The sequence below is a fragment of the Mercenaria mercenaria genome, chromosome 3 (genome assembly GCF_021730395.1).
Source record: "Mercenaria mercenaria strain notata chromosome 3, MADL_Memer_1, whole genome shotgun sequence".
In the NCBI taxonomy this organism is placed as follows: domain Eukaryota; kingdom Metazoa; phylum Mollusca; class Bivalvia; order Venerida; family Veneridae; genus Mercenaria; species Mercenaria mercenaria.
The window spans coordinates 92,295,400-92,312,525 of NC_069363.1; the positions used below are offsets into that span (position 1 = coordinate 92,295,400).

At 33.9% G+C, this 17,126-nt stretch overlaps 2 protein-coding genes across 2 annotated transcripts in view; one reads left to right on the forward strand and one right to left on the reverse strand.

The window, feature by feature from the left end:
- The window catches only part of LOC128555780 (replication termination factor 2-like), a 31,515-nt gene that overhangs the window by 9,531 nt on the left and 4,858 nt on the right, over positions 1-17,126 (forward strand). The window contains exons 3-4 of the mRNA XM_053539284.1: positions 14,125-14,215; positions 15,746-15,882. Coding sequence (XP_053395259.1) covers positions 14,125-14,215; positions 15,746-15,882 — 228 coding nt within the window. The remainder of the gene's footprint in view (positions 1-14,124; positions 14,216-15,745; positions 15,883-17,126) is intronic.
- Positions 283-7,207, reverse strand: LOC128555778 (cytochrome P450 3A24-like). Its single transcript, XM_053539281.1, has 2 exons — positions 6,882-7,207; positions 283-4,115 (listed from the first exon to the last, which is right to left on the reverse strand). The coding sequence occupies exon 2, from the start codon at positions 4,000-4,002 to the stop codon at positions 2,413-2,415; it is 1,590 nt and encodes a 529-aa protein (XP_053395256.1). The 5' UTR covers positions 4,003-4,115; positions 6,882-7,207; the 3' UTR covers positions 283-2,412.

Below are 17,126 nucleotides of genomic sequence, written 5' to 3' on the forward strand. Positions count from 1 at the left end.
TATATGCCTTTACTGTAAAACTAACAGTATACTTTAACACTATTACGGCAGTAATAATTTATCGAGGAAACGTAACAAAAACGCGAGCGAAATTAGAAAGATAACTTGCCAGAAACATTTTTCTTTTCACAGTTTTTTGTGCCATAGCAGTTGTTAAAATGCTAGAAATATCCATCCCTCGACTTATGGTCGGGGCAAGTTGAAAATCTAAGATTTTTTATCCAGAGTAGGCTCTCGTCTTATGGCCGAAGTCGACGTATGGCCGGATATATACGGTACAAGTTATTATTAGAACCTCAGATTGAACATTATATAAAGCAGTAATCTTAAAATTACTTGTTGGATTAACCTTCTTGACTGTGCTTGGATATTCAGAATACTTGGCACTAACATTCACCACAACAAGACAACTTGTCCCATTTAAGACCCATACCTTAAAGGTCAAGGTCACTGTCAGAAGTAAAAATGTTTACATCATTTTATTCTATAATGTTTGTATGAATGCATGGATATTCAAGTAATTCAAGACCAACTGGCAGACCACAAGCTAACGGTCAAGGTCACTCTAAGAAGTCAAAGATTTTTAGATTTATAACTTTCCTATGAACGGACGAATATGCATGTAACGTGGCCAAAAACATTCACCATTACTAGTTCTATTGAGTGTTAGACCTAGACCCCTAGTTAGAGGTCAAATATTTTACTTAATTTTTCTTGTTTGGTCAGTAACCTTTTTTATTTTTGTACACTTAGATGGATATTCAAATAATTTAGCACAAATATTCACCATAATAGTATATGTCAAGTGCAAGACTTAGGCTCCAAATATCAGAGGTCAAAATCACACTTAAAAGTCAAATCTGTCTGGTCTTTAACTTTTATGTGCATAGAAAGATATTTCAAATAACTTTGTACCAACTTTCACCTTAACAAAAGTTTGTAATAATTAATCATTTAAAGGTGAAATAAATATGTTAAGTTGTATTTTTCTTGACTTCAGTATACATGTTCTAATGTCAAAATGCCATTACTCAATGGATTCACAATCCTAATAGTCATATGTCCTAAAATCACATAGTGAAGGCATCTGTGTCCTATAGATTCATTCTAACCATATTAAAGGCATGTAACTAATGTGAGCTGGTGATGTCCTATTATTTGGACTATTGAATAGGGTAACTAGTTTACATTCATTCTATCCATCAGCCTCATGTCTAGACGGTTTTATGCATAATTTTCGAGGGTTGAACGCATTACTGTCATAAGTCCTTCTTTATTTAATAGGAGTTACTACAGTATTGTGTTCAGCCCTCGATATATAACATGCTAGTGGATCTAAGTTAAAATACCAATTTAAGAATGATGAAAGACCTTCTTTTGTGATGTTAGAATACGTTTGGTGAAATCAGAGTGTATCCATTGATAATGAATGAATATGAGAAGTTTATAGTTTCATATATATGTAAAATGGAACATATCCTTTTAAATTTTGAATGTTCACCCAACAGCATTCACCCAGAACATCACTAAAATATCAACAACCCTGATACAATCAGATAAGATGTTGTTAATGTCCTATAGTTATGATAAAATTTTGAAAACTTTGCTTCCTGGTAAGTATTATGTTCATATGAATTGTAATTCACTAAAGGTTATAAATACATCTAAAATGTAAGAATTACATAAGTACTGAGTATAAAACTTAAAACTTAAAAGTCTTTTCATCGGTTATTAATAGATAGTTGATGCTTCATTTAATTACATGTAATAGACTTTTAGTAGTATCCTTGCACCTTTAGCACTATTCTTGTAATTTTCTAAACATGTTAAAAGTAAGATACAATGTTTCAGTTTCAAAATATTATACAGTTAGCACTTTGAACATTTAAAACATTCTGGTCAAAATTTCTACATGTTAAGGTCTTTAAATGCCATGATCAGAGTGATTTTGCACTCTTAAAGCTTGTACAATGTGAAGAAAATAATTGAAGATACAGTTGCACTTGATAAAGTAATGGTGCCAGTTTTACAAAATACTATAGTTGGAAAATTTTCACATGGCAGAAATTCGAAATTTGGTAAAATTATATTATATTATATTAAAATCAAAATTTAATGTTTGTAATGAAATGCTTTCAAAATTTATATAGTGAGAAATTCTACCAGTCATTTTCACCTCTGATTCTATATAATTGAATGAGAGTACACTTTTTACGAATTTAAATCCCAACAAAATAGCCATTTGGCAAAAACCATGAAATTTCATGGACATGAAGGTAAAATGATTTGACAGTATATATACACTAGCAAAATGGTAATGATTTACAATTTCTGACATATATATAACTTTAATAATTAAAATACATTATACATGTACATGTACATTTTTACAATCAATGTAAAGAATAAAGTTCACTTTCTTTTCTCAAGAATGAGTCTCATGCCACCAACTGGTCTACAAAACACATGCTTCTCCAGTTTAGGTGGTATCTGTAGCCCAGGTGAAGGTTTTATTCTGAAATTCTGCAACAATTTCACCATTGTCATTTTTAACTCCATATTGGCAAATCTCATCCCAACGCAATTTCTTGGTCCGGCACCAAAGGGCAGATAAGTATAAGGAAGTATTTTAGACTTATTCTCTGCAGAGAATCTCTCCGGGTCAAACTTTTCTGGTTCCGGCCAGAATTCTGGGAGTCGATGGAGAGTGAATACAGGTGTTGTGATTGAAATTCCACCTGGAAATGTATACTCTCCAACTTTACAGTCAAAGTCATTGTTACGATTGATTCTGGTAACTGGCGGATAAAGACGCATAGATTCAGAGATAAACATGTCCAGATAGGTCAGTGATTGGATGTTGTCATATTCTGGCTCAGAGTTACCAATGTTGTTGGCAATCTCTTGCACAATTTTTTCCTGGCATTCCGGTTGTGTTGCCAGGAAGTATGAAGTGAAAATCATAGCTGTTGATGTTGTATCGTATCCTGCAAACAAGAACATTATCGCATTAGCTGCTATTTCATCGTCAGTCATTCCTCTATGAGGTTTTTCCAATTTTGCGTGTTTCATATCATCATCTTCACCATGGGTTTCACCAAGTACTTTTTCAGTTTGTGATTTTTCATTTAGTGCTTTATCTTCCATATTTGTATTAATCATTAGCTGAAGGAGGTCCTGAATGTCCTCAGAATTTTTGTCTTCTTTTCGTTCTTTTACAATAGCATCAACACATTTCTTAATGTATGCAACTGCTTTTGAATCATTGAAATCTATGTCAAATAATTCCATCACTTTCTTCATGTCAGGTATAAAAAACAAAATCAGTAAATATGGATTCTTCTCTAGGCTGAAGTTTAGTAAATTCGATATTTGTTTCCTCAGTTCATTGTTAGCTTCACTTTCCGTGTCGAGCTTGACTCCCATTGCTGACTGGCATATTACATCCAGTGTGATACCCTGGAAAACAGGTATCATGTCTGTTACGTTTTCTGATTTTGTTACCTTTGCTTTGAGTTGATTAATTGTTCTGTCGACACATTCACCAACAATTTTGTCCATTTTACGAAGTTTTCCGCTCGTGAATGCAGGAGTTAATGTGGATCGCAGAAATCTCCAGTTGTTGTAATCTGTTGTTTGTAAAATAGTTTGTTGCCAGAACTTTGTAATATGGGCAGCTTTTGAACGATTTGGATGATTGTTAAATTGTTTAACATACAGTTCTCGAATGAGATCTGGCTCAGTTAGGAATATTGTTGGCATATTGCCAATGAAAAAGCCAACAACTTTTCCATATTTCATAGTAGCATCATATTCACTTCCCATAATGCCTCTTTTCGCAAGATACGGGAAACCGCCAATAAAAGGACTCGGTTGTATGGCGGGAATTCCGTATCGTCGGAACAGACTGTGTTTCCTGGCTGTGTACAGGTAGTACACTAACACTAGAAACAAGATGAACACCAACCACGTGGGAACTTCGAGTAATCCTAGTAACAACATAGTTGCACTGCTTTTATGTTTTTCTGCTGCTGTTGCGAGACTTTTCGGAATATTTCAATAGTCAGTGGGTTGTTTGCTTAATCCGTCTTGTGCCAAGAAGTATTTCCACTTCACTGTATATGAAATAAATTTAGATATATTTCAAAATTACTTCACAATTAATTTCCCTGTGTCTCACACTGTTTTCCAATGACTTTTTGTCGAAGTCATTCTTTATTTTGCAAAAAAAATGTATCCTCCTCACTGTTCTTATAGTAGAAAATAATGTCACATTAACTTCCCTGTGTACAATCACCATTGATTAATTTATCAAGTTTTGTTGACAAGTTCAAGCTGCTGTCACCAAATGTTTGGTTCAAAGGCTATTTAAATTTTGAATTTTGTCGGCATGAATTTGCTCTTTATCAGTGAGCAGGGTATACGATATCTGCTGCTCAAATAAAAAGCATCAGTTGCATGATTGCAATGTTTATTTTAACTTCTGTATGGCGTAGGTGTCAAATGCATCCTGTTTCTTATCAGTAAAAAAGTAATCCAACGTAATTCATTTTTTAATTTTTACAAAATCCTGGTTTTCAATAAAATTTATTCAAAATTTTAAAATCAGAAATCACTTGTATATTCATTTCATACAGAGTGTTATGAATAGTTAAAATTTATAGGTTTCATATTTGTTATGCTCTGTTGATCAAATTAACCTTTAAGGTAAAAAATAGAAAAATGCTTTGTCAAAGTATCGCTCCAGTGAGCGGTTATGAAATTAACCGGCAGTGTATATTTACCTAAATGTTTAAATTATCCTACACGTTAAGCATTGGTTATCTGTAATTACTGAAAACCAGGTATTCAGGTACTAATACAAAGTGCCTTTAAATGATTGAATTAATTAAAGTTCACTGACACTGTAAATTGTTTTATTGAACTTGAAAAGGGCTTTTTGCCAGAACTTTTAAATGATTCTGATTGAAAGAAGTATTGTTTAATCCAAGTTTGTTTATTTGACATTACAAGGATCTCATTAATTCTGAACACCCACTGAATTTGAATATACAAAGTCCATAATTTAAATATATTGATTCAGTATCTTTATGAATTAATTGAAGGGTTCTTGTATTTCTATTAAAATATTTTGCTTGTTCTATTTTTAGCTTACACCTTGCATGATCAGTCTCATAAATTATGACAGGATTATTGATCACAAAATCTACCGTATTAAATTTCTATGAAATTATTAATTTTCATCCGGAACTAGATGTAATTGTGGTGGATTGATCCAAGAAATTTAATCCCAAGGAAGCATTAAAATTCCCATTTTTTATGTTAAAATGTCTAAATCCACATTTTTTTTTAATGCATATCCGCTTCAAATAGCCATTTTTGGTCGAAATCATGATATTTCACAGTATTGAAAAGTCTGATATACCCGCCACTTTACTTTTTATAAATGTGCCTAGTCACAACATATTCTCTTTAAGTGATTTTGTTTTTGGTACAAAAGTATGTCCGATACATTCACTTCTCTGACACGTCTAAAGATCATATCTCAGTTTTTATTTGATATATGATACTCTTGCCTTTGTAATGTAACTTTTTCTAAAGTATTTTTCATCTCCTGTAACGAATTTGTTTCATTTTATCACAGAACAAACACAGTCTTTCAAAAAAAAAAAATCAACATCCAGTATTTTCAACTTTATGTCCAACTAGAAATATTTTCTGCTCTATGACCTTCAATTCCTTCCTTTTCCGATAAATATCTTTTATGAATATCTGTGTTATTAGACATAAATAGATGTAAAATAATTAAATTCACCGATCAATTAAGTTTAATTACGTTGCATAGCTTTTATATGTTCATTTCTCTTTCTGTGGGTTTATAACAAATTGCACGAAGTTTGCAAGAAATAGATAAAATCCAAAATTGCTAAGAACTATCTGGAATGGAAGAACTGTTCTAGTTAATGCCTGATTAGTATTTATGTTTTGCAAGCCCTAAGTTACAAAGCAGACACTGTTTTGTTTTCCGGATGAGAAGCTACAATGAATTTTTGATAACATCTCACATTACCTCACATTTCCATGGAACAAGTCTTTAAATAATTAATGCGATATGGGGGATGTTATCTTTATGAAGGTAATGTTGCCATGAAGATAGTGCCAGATGATAAAGATGTATAGACTCTCTAATAGACAAAAAGTAACACCTAAAATAGATCACAAGATACTGTTCAAGAACTGTGGGAATACTTCAAAGAAAATTCACTATTTTCTTGAAGCCCATCATTACCTCTGTCTATTTTTATCCCCCGCTAAAGTTGGAGGGATATAGTTTTGGCATTGTCTGTCCGTCCGTCTGTCTTTCCATCTAGACCCATATCTCGGAAATAAATGTTCACCACTATAGGGAAATGCAGCATGTCAAGTTTCAGTCAGATTGCCCAAGTAACAATAGAGTTATGGCCCTTAGTAGTTTCTAGTGTTAACTATATAAGGTAATACTATAAATATGGCAATTTCTGCTTCATAACTTGTGACATATTTCACCTAGAACTGAAACTGAAATTGAATTTAGATCACTATAATGTGGTAGTGCACATTATATAAGTTTTTCAAAGAGTACAGTACTGTATCTTTAACAATTGCAGATACTACATAAAAACTTCACTCTAGTTTTTCAGGTAGTATCCCCACGACTTCGTTTTCGACGGACATATGTTTTTGACGATGTCGGTATTTCCGGTTAATTTGCATATCCCGCGCATTTCAAATGGTGATCACGTGGTATTTTGGTAGAATAAACAAAGTTCTACACATGTCCACATTTTATAACTTAATCAAATAAAAATGGAAAGTAAAATGATCAATTAATATTAACATACCGTTTAATACATCTTTTATTTAATCCCAAAACTGGTACTTCAGTGACACTCCCATTTAATTACTTAGAAGCATGAAAATAGTTTAGATGTTCATCTGCAGACACGGCCATCTTTGTTGTTATTGGTCGTGTCATGCTTTTAAAAAACCTATACCATACAGTAAAAATATCACGATCTGATTTAGATGACTCCCTTGCAGAATAAACAAAGAACGTTAAAGCCATTCTTTAAGATGTACTTACATTGCAAATGCTAATTGTTAACAATTCAGGCAGAAATTGATAAAAAAAGTCCCATCTACATTGTTAAATGGGTGTTACTTAATAAATGTTATGGTTGGGTGCAAAGATTTCTATGAGTAACAGGGAGCAGAGCCAATTTATGCAAGGTGCCCAAAGTTTAACAGTCAATAATATTTAATAAATGCAAATTTGAATAGGACTTACCAATAATTCACTGAAAATATATCAAATACCTTTAAATACGGTTAAATCGTTGATAAAATGCATAACAATAACTGTTTCTCATGATAGGTAATGCTTTGTACTAAATTCAATGTACGGTATAGATTTTTAGCATGATTGGCGGGAACCGTCAAATACATAAGTCGTAAAGTGCGCGCAGGTGCTTTCAACCAACTTCCGTTTTTATCCGAATTGAACTTGCAAAAATCAGATTTCCGGATAATAACCACACACAAAGTGAAGGTCTTGTATTGTTTTGTCGCTTGACAAGTAGGCAATTTAATTATTCTCCTTTCCTATTTTTGGCAATCGAATGATTCCTTGCGTTGTCGAAAACCGATGTCACGGGGATATCATAAGGTTACAGCATCAAGTTCCATAACTCTAGCGTGATTTTTTATAAAACTATCACATTTCTTACATTGCATACACATTGCTCTTACTAAATTGAATTGAAACTTTAAACAAGTTATTGAGTAGATAAAACATTGTGAAAGGTGCAATGTCCCATAACTCTAATTTGTATTTCGGCAAGTTATGTCCCCTTTAGGACTTTGAAAAGGCAGGTTAAAGTTTTGCAAGGAAATTTCTGTCGCCGAAACTAATACAGGTTGATGGTTGAAACCTCAGACAGATAATCGGTCCAATTGAAGAAAAACACAGCATCAAGTCCCGTAACTCTTACCTGAATTTGGACAATGTACTATTTTTAGATAGAAATTCTATCTTACTGACCTTCCAATAGTTTAACACATGACAGCTTTTGTTAAAATTCAATATTTCTATCCTGGTTGCCCAACCAAGATAAGAGGTATAAATTTGAAAAAAAATCTTTGCCTAAGGAATGATATTGTACTGTATTTCTTTAAAGTTTGCATAAACACGTTTAGCTGAAATTCATTAGAAATGCAAGTTTGAAAAAAAATTACCTCCATAAACTTCGCCAATCTTTGTTGCTTATCCAAGATATATTGAGGAGAAAACGAATTGAGGAAAACTACAGTTTTACAAATTTGCATTTGGTTCAGATTAAAGGTATATCTGGATATCTATCAAATGCAAAGTATAACTAGAATTTATATAAAAATTAATTTATTTTGTCTAATTTGAAATAAAAAGGAATACTCAGCTTTTTAAAAACTGTCATATTGAAGTGGAATAATTATAAAGTTTTTATAAAAATCAGTAAAACATACATCTTTTATAGGGATCAAACCCTGTGTAATAGGTATTTTAGTTCCTTTGAATAAATCTGGAACAGAAATCTCATAAAGCAGCCACTCAACAAGAGCTGTCCGTAAGACAGCGCGCTCCACTATTTGGTGATTTGACACTAAAATGAATATATGTCTCAATAAGAGACCTCTGCTTTAAAAGAAGATACACCAAGGGGCATAATTCAGTCAAGAACACAAACTAGAGTTATTGGGATTGTTACCACACATGCAGATGATGATGGTAAAAATAAATTTTGAGTTTCAAGTCATAACCTTATATAGTATCAAAGTTTTGTCCAGAAAACGAAGATTGTCAAAGAAATTTAAGTATGAAAGGGGCATAATTTGGTCAAAAATACAATAAGAGTTATGGATTGTTACCACTCATGCAAATGATGATGATAAAGATACATTTCAAGTTTCAAGTCTTTATCTTATATTGTACTAAAGTAACATCAAGAAAGCGAAGATTGCCAAAAAAATTTAAGTAGAATGGGGCATAATTCTGTCAAAAATACAATTAGAGTTATGGGGATTGTAACACACATTATAAAGAAATATTTTTAATTTCAAGTTGTTATCTTTTAAAGAACCAAAGATGTGTCTATAAACAAAGCTTTCAAAAAAAATTTAACATGAAAATAATTCCAAGTATAACAACTTTGTGACCTTGACCTTGGATAAAATGGGCCCAGCCCCTGCACATACATTGTTTGTATGCTGGACAATGTTTATGTGAACTTACAGTAAGATATAAGCAATAGTAACAAAGATATGACAGAAAAACAAAGGTTGCCGAAAAACTTTAACCTTAAAAATAACCTAAGTATAACACCTTGATGACCTTGACCTTGGATATTATGGGCCTAGCCCCTGCACATACTTTGTTTATATGCTGGACAATGTTTATGTGACGTTACAGTAAGATATAAGCATGGTAACAAAGATATTAAGAAAAACAAAGGTTGCCAAAAACTTTAACCTTAAACATAACCTAAGTATAACACCTTGGTGACCTTGACCTTTGGTGTAATGGGCCCAGCCCCTGCACATACTTTGTTTGTATGCTGGACAATATTTATGTGAACTTACAGTAAGATATAGCAATAGCAACAAAGATATGACACACAAAAAAAGGTTGCCATAAAACTTTAACCTTAAAAATAACCTAAGTATAACACCTTGGTGACCTTGACCTTGGGTATAATGGGCCCAGCCCCTGCTTATACTTTGTTTGTATGCTGGACAATGTTTATGTGAAGTTACAGTATGATATAAGCAATAGTAACAAAGATATGACAGGAAAACAAAGGTTGCCGAAAAACTTTAACCAAGAAAGTTCACACCGACACTGATGCCGGGGCGAGTAGAATAGCCCCCCTATTCTTCGAATACTGGAGCTAAAAATGATTGACCACCTTAAATACTGTGTTACTAGTTCATTGTATTTAACGTTTAGTCTACTGCCAGTAAGTGATTCTGCCTTGGTGACCAGTGCAAAGCAAGATCAGCCAGAACGTCCATGCAGGCTGATCATGGTCTGCACTGTTCGCTATGCAGTCAGTAAATTTTCAGTGAACACCCCTTTGAATAATAAATGGTACTGCCCAAATTGAATAATAGACCAGTCCATTTTAGAAATTTAGCAGGCTAAAGGTTAAAACCTTGAAAAAACAAACATTGAAGGAAGAAGCTCCAGATAGATATGACATAAAAATGTCAGGGTTTTTTTTATCAGCTGATAGCAGTTGATTTTAGATATCAAAAGGATAAACTTTTTCTTTCAAAAGGATAAACTAGTATCATTTAAACAAATATTTGTATATGATATAAAATACAACTAAATTCCTTCGATTGTTATACATTTCAATAGCATGACTAAAGCTTTAAAGATAGGAGTTTTCTACATTTTTATGGGAATTAAAGGTGTGTCATTTTGCACTGAATCACTTTAAAATTGTTCTATTGCAATTGTAAATAATGACATAATTTGGAGGCTTCTCATTGGCAGTTTATGGCAAAAAGTAAAAAATGTTTCTGTTTGATTTAAAATGTATATTTGATATTGAGAAATAACAACCCCAAAAGCTAGTTTTAACTTTAAAAATAAACAGAACTGTGCAGAATTTGATTTTCAGAAGTATCTCATATTTTGGAATGAGTCCAAAACTTTCTGGGATACTTAAATAAAGGACCCATTTTGCAAAAAAATAAGGCTTAATAATGTCGACCAGACATACTGTTTCTGCCTTATCTAAAAAAAATCTTCTTCTTGAAAACCAAAGGACAGAATTACACCAAACTTCACAGGGATGATCCTTGGGTGGCCCCCTTTCAAAATTGTTCAAAGAATTGAATTCCATACAGAACTCTGGTTGCCATGGCAACCGAAAGGAAAAACTTTAAAAATCTTCTTCACAAAAACCAGAAGCCCTAGAGCTTAGATATTTGGTGTGAAGCATTGCCTAGTAGACCTCTACCAAATTTGTTCAAATCATGACCCCGGGATCAAAATTGACCCGGCCCCAGGGGTCACTTGATTTTACATAGGAAAATCTTAAAAAATCTTCTTCTCAAAAACCAGAAGCCCTAGAGCTTAGATATTTGACATGTAGCATTGCCTAGTGGACCTCTACTAAAATTGTTATCCCCCGCCGATGAAATCGGGAGGGGGGTATTGAAATGGCGTTGTCCATCCGTCACGTCCGTGCATCCGTGTGTGCGTGCGTGTGTCCGTCCGCAGCCATTTCTCAGTAACTAGCAGGTAGAATTTCATGAAACTTGAAATAAACATGAACCAACGTACTGCGATGATGCCCGTCAAGTTTTTTTTTTTTGATTGGTCAATTTCCCTTAGAGTTATTGCCCTTGATAAAATGAAAAATTCCCAGAAATGTCCGTCCGCAGCCATTTCTCAGTAACTAGCAGGTAGAATTTCATGAAACTTGAAATAAATATGAACCAACATACTGCAATGATGCCCATCAAGTTTTTTTTGGATTGGTCAATTTCCCTTAGAGTTATTGCCCTTGATTTAATGAAAAATCCACATCTGCAGCCATTTCTCAGTAACAAGCTGGTGGAATTTCATGAAACTTAAAATAAATATGAACCAACATACTTTGATGATGTCTGTCTTTTTTTTTTCAATTGGTCAATTTTTCTTAGAGTTATTGCCCTTTAATCGTTTGAAAATCTACAGATTTGTACATAACAAACCAACCAATTGGTAGAATTTCATAAAACTTTTTTCGTTCTTTTCCATGAACATTTATTGTAAACATTCGAAGTTGTGTACCCACACCTGTCACCACCTTGCCTTCGTCACTGCCCCTGCCCCTCCCAACACCCCCCCCCCCCAAAAAAAAATGCTTTCCTTTTTATTATTATTTTCAAACCTTCCATGAATATTTATCAACATGCAAAGTTGTACTGTTCCCCCACCTCACTCCTCCACCAAGTCATTTCCGCCCCCCTCCCCATTTTTTTTTTTTTTTTTTTTTTTTCATTTTTTTTTTTTTCCATCAATATTTCAATAATCAATATTGATGATCAATGACAATAATCAATGTTTTGTACCCTCACCTAGCCCCCGCTTCCCCAACCAAAAAATAGCATTCATTTTCTGTTCAATTGATTTTGACAAATGAAATTATTTGCTTCTTGGTAACATCCTTAACTTTTTGCCAGATATATTTTTTTTGCCATTCCTGACCACAAACCCTTTTGGCGGGGGATACCAATTCATCGAATTTGCTTGTTCAAATCATGACCCCGGGGTCAAAATTGACCCCGCCCCAGGGGTCACTTGATTTTACATAGGAAAATTTTCTAAAAATAAACCAGAAGCCCTAGAGCTTAGGTATTTGACATGTAGCATTGCCTAGTGGACTTCTACAAAATTTGTTCAGATCATGACCCCGCCCCATGGGTCACTTTATTTTACGTAGGAAAATCTTCAAAATTTTTCTAAAAATAAACCAGAAGGCCTAGAACTTAGGTATTTCACATGTAGCATTGCCTAGTGGACCTCTACAAAATTTGTTCAAATCATGACCCGGCCCCAGGGGTCACTTGATTTTACATAGGAAAATCTTCAAAAATTTTCTAAAAATAAACCAGAAGGCCTAGATCTTAGATATTTGACATGTAGCATTGCCTAGCAGACTTCTACAAAAAAATTTCAAATCATGACCTCCGGGATCAAATTGACCCTGCCCCATGGGGTTACTTGATTGTACATAGAAAAATCTTCAAAATTTTTCTAAAAATAAACCAGAAGGCCTAGAGCTTAGATATTTCACATGTAGCATTGCCTAGTGGACCTCTACAAAATTTATTCAAATCATGACCCCTGGGGTCAAAATTGACCCTGCCCCAGGGGTCACTTGATTTTACATAGGAAAATCTTCAAAAATTTTCTAAAAATAAACCAGAAGACCTAGAGCTTAGATATTTCGCATGTAGCATTGCCTAGTGGACCTCTACAAATTTGTTTAAATCATGACACTTGGGGTCAAAATTGACCCCGCCCCAGGGGTCACTTGATTTTATTTTTCTTTTTGGTTAAATTTCTTCAATTTCTTGTCCTTAAGTGCAGTGATAACAGGTGAGCGATATAGGGCCATTATAGCCCTCTTGTTATTATTTTTTCCTTTATATATCTTTTTTAATGTAGTGTTTTAATCTAGTCTTTACTAAAAAAACTGTATGGGTAAGCTGCTTTAATTTTTTTGTCATCTAATGACTATGTTATGCTATAAGTGTACCAGTATGTAACTTTAATATCACACTGGTTAATGGACTTACAGTGATAAAGTATACCTATATAATAACACATTAAAATTCCATTGAAATGATTCTGAATTGAATTCATATTGCTGATTACAGCGGATAAACAGGAGTTAAAGCAAAAATAATTTAACTGAAAACAGATAAAAGACTGCTTAGTGCATTTTTATGTAGTTTTGTGTACGAATACTTGTTTTCATTTTGACTACTGTCAAACCTGTGTAATAAGAGGCAATCTGACTCTTTCATGTTCTATTTTGAAGTATCTAACCATGTTGTTGTTTGGATAAAAATGAATTTATATAAGAAAATTTAGTGGGTGGGGATTGGTATGGGATGTTTTTTCTCTCTCTGTGGTTAGTTAACCGTATTTTTTTTTTAAATGAAAGTATGCACATCGTCCTCCAGAAACTTACAAAGCAACAAAAAGATAGTTTAATGCACTCATGGTCATCTTCCTTGCAAGACCTGAGAAGTTGATGTAATACAGACACAAGTCTTCCAAAAATCAAAACTGCTTCTTCCCATGTGCCACTGGTATCATTACGTATTATACCAGATTTGTAACTAATTCAGACTGTTGAATATTAAGACTGTTTACCCTGTATCTGTGCCATCAGTGTAAGTTTAGTTTTGTCTTACTTTATGGGCCATAGTACAGAACTAAAAGCACTGTTGCCCCAAGAAAATTAAAGATAAACAGAAGTTCTAAAAGAATGCTTTATTTAAAACTTACAAACAAGTAACTGTGGTATCTTTATCTATTTTCAGATTGTACAATAAAGAATCAGCCCTTGAGTTTCTGATTGACAGAACAAAGTTTGAATGTGCACCAAGTTTTGAACACCTTCGCGGCTTAAAGGTCAGCGCATATCTTTATAGAAAATCAGCCACACATCAAACTAGGCTTCAGTACATTAGTTTTCGTAACTGAAAAGGAGCTATACACCATGCTGGGCTTCAGTACATACATGTATATTAGTCTTGTTAACTGAAAATCAGCCACACTGTGACACATCACAGTACGTTTCGGTACATTTAGTAGTCTCTTAACTAAAAATGATCAACACAACACATTATGCTTCAGATTTTATTGTAGTTCTCTTCACTGAAAATCAGTCAAACAGCACACTTGGATTCAGTACGTTTAGTAACGGTAGTCGTCTTAAATGAAAATTAGCCACATAACACACTAGGCTTCAGTACAAAAAGTAGTTCCCTTAACTGAAAACAAGCCACATAACACCCTAGGCTTCAGTACATATATTAGATGTGTTAACTGAAAATCAGTCACACAACACACTAGACTAACGGATTTCATTCTTTACCTCTTGGAAATCAATCCTTAAGTTTACTCTGAAACCATTAAAAAAACACACACAATTTTTCCTGTTTTTACCAAAGCGGATGTTTTGTGAGGATATATATGAATTTTAAGTTTTGAACACAAAATAAGTGAGAAATTTGTTTGATGGATTTCATTTATTTGGATTGACTCATTGAACCATGCAATCCACAAAATTAGTCCTTCACAAAAATTTCTAATTTCACAATAACTAACTCTCATCTGACATGTTGAGATATGGTCATACATACCCAGTTGAGCCAGTTTTGATCTGTTTTCATTTATAAGAAATGTATTACAATCACTGTAGATAGGTTCACAGAAATAGTATGTATTTAGTAAATACACACCAGTGCTTTTCATCATTATATCAGAGGCCGATATTCGGCCACTTCCCAATTGAAAATAAGGTAATTTTTCCCAACTGTGGCAGAGGAACTTCCCAAAATGTAAAAAAAAAAAAAAAAAAAAAAAAAAATTTTTTTTGCAGTTATATTCAACTAGGAAGCAATGAGCTCATTTATGATAAGGAAACCACCAAATTGTGTCCTCTGTTACATACCTCTTTTGCAGAAGGAAAAAAAGACTTTGTTTCAATAAAATGCTCTTTTCCCAAACTGAGCAATTATCGGGTATGAATTTCCCGATTTTAAAGGCCAGGGCCTCTCCCCAGTTTCCTGATGAAAAGCCCTGCACACACTTATTTCATTTCATCTTGATAGTGCTTAAAATGATTACAAAATTATAGATGAGGTACATATTTTAACCCTTATCATGCTGGACATGATTGATTCTGCCTTTGCGACCAGTGTAGATCATGATCAGACTGCATGGATGTGCACTGTTTGCCATTTAGCCAGTAACTTTTTGGTAAGCACTCCTTTTAACAGTTAACAGAACTGTCCAAATTGAAGGATAGACAAGTTCATTATAGAAATTTAGCAAGGTAAGGGTTAATTTTCTCTTTAAAAAGGAAAATAATGTTAAAATTTAATGTATCCAAACAATATTGCAATGTCAGTGTAGTGATTTCTGGTGTGATTACAGGACTTGAAGCAGTTGAACCTGACAGAGAACCGTAACTACTCTAATTCCAAGTCAGAGAAGGGTGATGCTTACATCGACACACAAGATGCTAAATATATCTGTCCTGTTGTTGGGCTGGAAATGAATGGCATGCACAAGTAGGTTTAAATGTTAAAACGATGTAGCAAATTATCACGGTTATTCTATACTGCTGTTATTTATTTATGAATATATAGTAAACCACTCATTATACTTCTTATGGGCACAAAAATATAAAATTCACAGAGTTTATTAGTCCCCTGCTGGTTGGAAACCAGTTTCAGGGACTATAGGAATGCGCTTTTCTGTCATTCCGTCCGTCCGCAATTTCGTGTCCAGTCTGTAACTCTCATCCAAGAAGGGATTTTAATATTATTTGGCACAAATGTTCCCCATGATGAGACGACGTGTCATGCGCAAGACCTGGACCCTAGCTCAAAGGTCAAGGTCACAATTGGAGATCAAAGGTCAACAGGACTTCTTAGCTCACCTGAGCCAAAGGCTCGTGGTGAGCTTTTGTGACCGCTCAATGTCCGCCGTCTGTTGTGCGCCGTCCGTCGTGTGTCCGTCAACATTTTATAAAAAAATCTTCTTCTTGAAAACCACTGGGCAGAACTACACTAAACTTAACAGGAATGATCCTTAGGTGATCCCCTTTCAAAATTGTTCAAAGAATTTAATTCCATGCAGAACTCTGGTTGCCATGGCAACCGAAATGAAAAACTTTAAAAATCCTCTTGTCCCAAACCGCAAGGCATAGAGCCTTGATGTTTCACATGTGACATCATCTTATGGTCCTCTATCAAGATTGTTCGAATTGTGCCCCTGGGGTGAAAAGCTTTTGTGACCGCTCAGTGTCTGTCGTGTGTTGTGCGTCGTCCGTCTTGTGTCCGTCAACATTTTATAAAAAATCTGCTTCTTGAAAACCACTGGGCAGAACTACACTAAACTTCACAGGAATGATCCTTAGGTGATCCTCTTTCAAAATTGTTCAAAGAATTTACAGTATAACTGGTTATTTCTGCGGGTGCAAATTTTTGCGTTTTGGGAATGAAAATGGGTATACTAATTTCCGTGATTTTAATTTCTGCGGATATCTGTAGAGAGGTTAATTTGATTTCTGCGTTTATCTGTGGAGAGTTGCTTTAATGTTTGGGGCATGGCTCTGTATAGTGAGGTACAAGTTACAAGGTTTAAAATTTATTTCATGCATACAGTTAAAAACACACATGTTAAAATGCTATGTATTACATGTATTACGATAATGTACATGCACTCAGTTCAACAGTTACTGCACAATACCCTGAAACACATTTAAAATCTTCATTTAAAATACAAATATATTTCACCACCACTCACTAAT